Source organism: Zea mays, chromosome 3 (assembly GCF_902167145.1).
Source record: "Zea mays cultivar B73 chromosome 3, Zm-B73-REFERENCE-NAM-5.0, whole genome shotgun sequence".
NCBI classification, from domain to species: domain Eukaryota; kingdom Viridiplantae; phylum Streptophyta; class Magnoliopsida; order Poales; family Poaceae; genus Zea; species Zea mays.
In genome coordinates, this window is record NC_050098.1 from 183,110,771 (window position 1) to 183,115,349 (window position 4,579).

Consider the following 4,579-nt stretch of genomic DNA (forward strand, 5'->3'; position numbering starts at 1 on the left):
TCTCTATTTATAGAGGAGGAGGGCTGGACCCGTTACAAACAAATTTCCGAGTGAATCCCGCGAATCTAGCTAACAACCGTAGCATAAAACTCGGAACCTTAAACTGCTCTGCGCACGCGCGGACCGTCCGCTCCCCAGACGCGGACCGTCCGGACCGCGAACAGTCCACCCTCAGGGCCGGACCGTCCGCCCTGCTCAAAATGGGCTCCAACATAACCCTATAGTCTAGGTCACCTTTTCTCGATGTTCTTTCTATTTGTGCTCACATGTGATGCTCTGGTTCCTCACATTCCAGCGAGGGCGTGTGTGGCAACCAATCTTTTTCTCTTAACTTCACATTTAGATATATTTTAAATTCACTTTTTAAATTGGTCAAAATCAACCTTTTAACTCTTTAGTTATATAGTCCATGAAATATGAATTGTTTTAAATAAATGGTCCATCTGTTCCAACTGAATTACCTACAATTGAAGCTGCGAAGGAACCTTATACTGGATTGTCGATACCGTTCGTGTGTATATAATACGTATGCTGAAAAGGATAATGCTGGAGTGTTCGGGGAACCTTGGACTACCGCCCTAGCTAGCATGGACGCCGGATGGAGACTGCCGCGTTCTTCCGTGAAATACAGCGGCGTGCGCGGGCCGAGCACGAGAAAACATCGATACCCGGACGGCAGAAACGCATCATGAGCTGCTCCTGCGGATAAGCTCGAAAACCATTTCTTCCATGGTCCTTTCCGCCCTAATTTATTGCCTTCCAGCGTACCCCACGTCCCCACCCCACCCCCACCCCCACGCTGGCATGCGCGCTCGCCCACCCCGCGGATTGCCGGACGCCGTTTCAAACCCGCGCCGCGTCCCAGGTCTACACGCCAGGCAACGCTCCTCCTGCCCACCTGGACTCGGGCGGGCATTCGGCTAATCGGCTCCGCGATCGAACAGAACCCCAGCATAGCCAGCGGAGCACTCTCTATATAGCACGCCTTTTCCTTATCGTCCTCGAGGCTAAACTCAAAACAAGAACCCGATAATCAACTTCAGTCTCGTCCCGTAGGAGGAATTTGAAAACCCAAACGTACACCTCTGATACTTCAGCTGGAGCTGCAATGGCAACGCCCGATTTGTCCCCGGTCTCGCCGGTGCGGCGGGACGACAAGCAGTGCGCGCCATCCTCCTCGTCGTGCACAATTCTGAGAGTGCAGGACGCGTCCGCGGCCGAGGCGTACGAGCAGTACCTGCGGCTGCCGGAACTGTCGAGCCTGTGGGAGGCCGGGTGCTTCCCGGAGTGGGCGAGCGAGGGCCTGGTGAAGCCGGCGCTGCAGGCGCTCGAGGTCACCTTCCGCCTGGCGTCCCTCGCGCTCTCCGACCCGCGCGGGTACGCCAGCCGCCGCGAGCTCGCGCGCCGGCTGGAGTCGCTCGCGGCGCGGGAGGTGGGGCTGGTGTCCGCGCTCTGCGAGGGCGACCGGAGCGCGCCGCTCGCCGAGCTGGGCGCCTCCGGTGGCGTGCTCCCGCGCGAGCGCAGCGCGTCCGAGGTGTGGCAGCTGCCCGGGAGCGCCGCCGCGGTCGTGTGCCAGGTCAGCGAGGCCAGCCTGCTCCCGCGCCTCGCCGCGTGGGACAAGTCCGAGACGCTCGCGGCCAAGATCATGTACGCCATCGAGAGCCAGATGCAGGGCTGCGCCTTCACGCTCGGACTCGGCGAGCCCAACCTCGCCGGCAAGCCCGTGCTCGAGTACGACCGCGTCGTGCGCCCGCACGAGCTGCACGCGCTCAAGCCCAAGCCAGCGCCGGAGCCCAAGTCTGGGTACCTCAACAGGGAGAACGAGACGCTGTTCACCATGTACCAGATACTCGAATCGTGGCTGCGCGCCGCGTCGCAACTCCTCGCCCGCCTCAACGAACGGATCGAAGCCAAGAACTGGGAAGCGGCGGCTGCCGACTGCTGGATCCTGGAGCGCGTGTGGAAGCTGCTCGCCGACGTCGAGGACCTCCACCTGCTGATGGACCCGGACGACTTCCTGCGGCTCAAGGGCCAGCTCGCTGTACGAGCGGCTCCATGGTCTGACGCGTCGTTCTGTTTCCGGTCCAGGGCGCTCCTGCACGTCGCTAACACCACTAGGGACCTCAAGAAGCGTGTGCCCTGGGTGCTCGGTGTCGAGGTGGACCCCAACGGCGGCCCGCGGGTGCAGGAGGCAGCCATGATGCTGTACCACAGCCGTAGGCGCGGCGAGGGCGAGGAGGCGGGCAAGGTGGAGCTGCTCCAGGCCTTCCAAGCAGTGGAGGTGGCCGTGAGAGGATTCTTCTTCGCGTACCGGCAGCTCGTGGCGGCGGTGATGGGCACGGCGGAGGCGTTGGGCAACCGGGCGCTGTTCGTGCCGGCGGAGGGGATGGATCCATTGGCCCAGATGTTCCTCGAGCCACCCTACTACCCCAGCCTGGATGCCGCCAAGACGTTCCTAGCGGATTACTGGGTTCAGCAGATGGCGGGGGCCTCTGCTCCGTCAATACAAAGCTGAAACGGCGAAATGGCGCGGCTGGATAGCGACCGAATCGCGCAGTTTTGCAGCCTGAAGATACTATGTATGCATGCATCGTAATTTCGCTGTGGCCTTGTGGTGATAGAGTGATTCATTTCTATAGCGATCCTGTACTAGTGTAGTACATGTAGCACTAAATTGTCTTATTATCGTTGTGCTTGTGCACTGCGTTGTGTTGTGTTCTACATAGAGATTGATTCAGTTAGATGCCATTTGTCACTCTAGGCAAGTGTTTCAATTGGGCACCGTGTATATATAGAACTTTTGTAAACACTGGTAGATGGATTCATCAATTACAGAATGTTGATGTTGACACCGGATGATGCCTTGATTGGCGAGAGGAAGAAGAACTGAGAATAGGAGGAATTGGACGACGGATAATCGGTGTTTATTTTCTTAATAGTTCACGGCGACAGACCATCAGCTGTGTTTATAGCGCTAGAACATTACACGGCCCAAGTTGGCCCAGTAAACTTCGTATTCAACTTTTTTTCGTGCCTCGGCCTGTTACGCGGACCGCCGTCTTCTGTATCCGTAGCTTCAGACTCTCCGCTCTTTTCTGATGGAACGAGCACATCTTCAGGCCCCTTTGCCTGTGTCACCGGGAAAAAAATTTGATACAGCCCGGCTGCAAACCAGCCCCTCACAAAAAAGAGGATATACCCTACATGTAGATCCACCAGGTAACGTTTTAGTTATGTTATTGCTGCTGCGGGTATGGCCTATGTTCCTTTTTTTGACTTGTGAGAGAGCTGCAAACATTCTGTTTTGTAATCGGGCTGTAGCAAAAAAAAATCCGTATCACCACCGTCGCTCTTCTGCAGTCTTCCCTCGTCGACACCTGCATCATCTCAAATCTACTGGCCATATCGTTAGAGCAGAACAGATCTAGACTAATTCAATAAAATTAATTCATAAAAAAAATCGACAACATATCTAGCTATAGGAGTGTTATTGCAAAAAAAAAAGAAACATACAAATTTACTTATAATGTTTTATACGAGTGATGGCGAGGAACACGAGCGGATGTGCGCGAGCACTTTTCAAAAATCTAATTCGCTGGCACCCGTGCATATCATCAAATCGCTGACGTTGGTTTGGAGACACTGCTCTCCCTTGATCTGTTGCACGACAGACAGACGAAGGGACGTCGGAGCAGAGAAGTGGCAGTGCAGAGAGTTGAAAAGGCGAGGATGAGAGGTGTGCGCATAACTCCCTCGTGCACTAGACGTCTCATATATATAGTGAGGGTCGCATCAACCTCTCAAATTCGATCTGTTCGATTATTCCCATTTTATATAGATTGGAGTGGATTGAGAGGAATTGAGATGCATACACTAATCAGTCCAACCCAAAAACTTAAGATAATTGAGAGAGTTGGTCAATCCACTTATTCTAATACCCCTTGTTAAGATATATGTGTGGATATCTCTTACAGGAGTTGCACGAACTCTAGAATCTTCTCATTAATCATATAGAGTATTTATTATTATTGTGCATGCATGCTTATGTCCTATACACAGTACTATATAAGTGAGTGGCGTCGTGATCCATAAGGGCATAAGGCTCGGACTAAGCATTACGACTAATATTATATAGAGCCAATTATCAATTCTTTTAGATCCTCAGCGATTCCTTCTTTCTTCCTTCTCATTCCCTTCCACCATGTCCACCAATGCCTCACCTCACAATCTGTTTCCGTGCCATCCCCTTGCATCATGTGGTCACCATCCACCTTAACAAGAGTAATTATCTTCTATGGAGCGTCGAACTTGTTAAGTTTCACAGGAGCGTAAAACCACACTAATGACTGACAAAGAAGACCGCCTCCTCTATAGTGACGGACACTAAACAAGTCTCTAATCCGATGTATGATCGTTGGCATGATCAGGATCAAGAGCTCTCAGTGAGCTTCTCTCGTCAATGACTGCAGATGTTCTCTAAGACGTGGTAAATACCACCTCGTCCAAGGAGGTTTAAGCGAATTCTTAGGTATTTAGTGGCTACGCCTTGCTTCGGGATCTGGTATCCAAAGGGGTCTAC

At 53.2% G+C, this 4,579-nt stretch overlaps 1 protein-coding gene across 1 annotated transcript; it reads left to right on the plus strand.

Annotated features, from left to right (window-relative positions):
- The first annotated feature begins 1,009 nt into the window (after positions 1-1,009).
- Positions 1,010-2,758, plus strand: LOC100284742 (nematode-resistance protein). Its single transcript, NM_001157637.2, has one exon. The coding sequence runs from the start codon at positions 1,109-1,111 to the stop codon at positions 2,513-2,515; it is 1,407 nt and encodes a 468-aa protein (NP_001151109.2). The 5' UTR covers positions 1,010-1,108; the 3' UTR covers positions 2,516-2,758.
- The last annotated feature ends 1,821 nt before the right edge of the window (positions 2,759-4,579 follow it).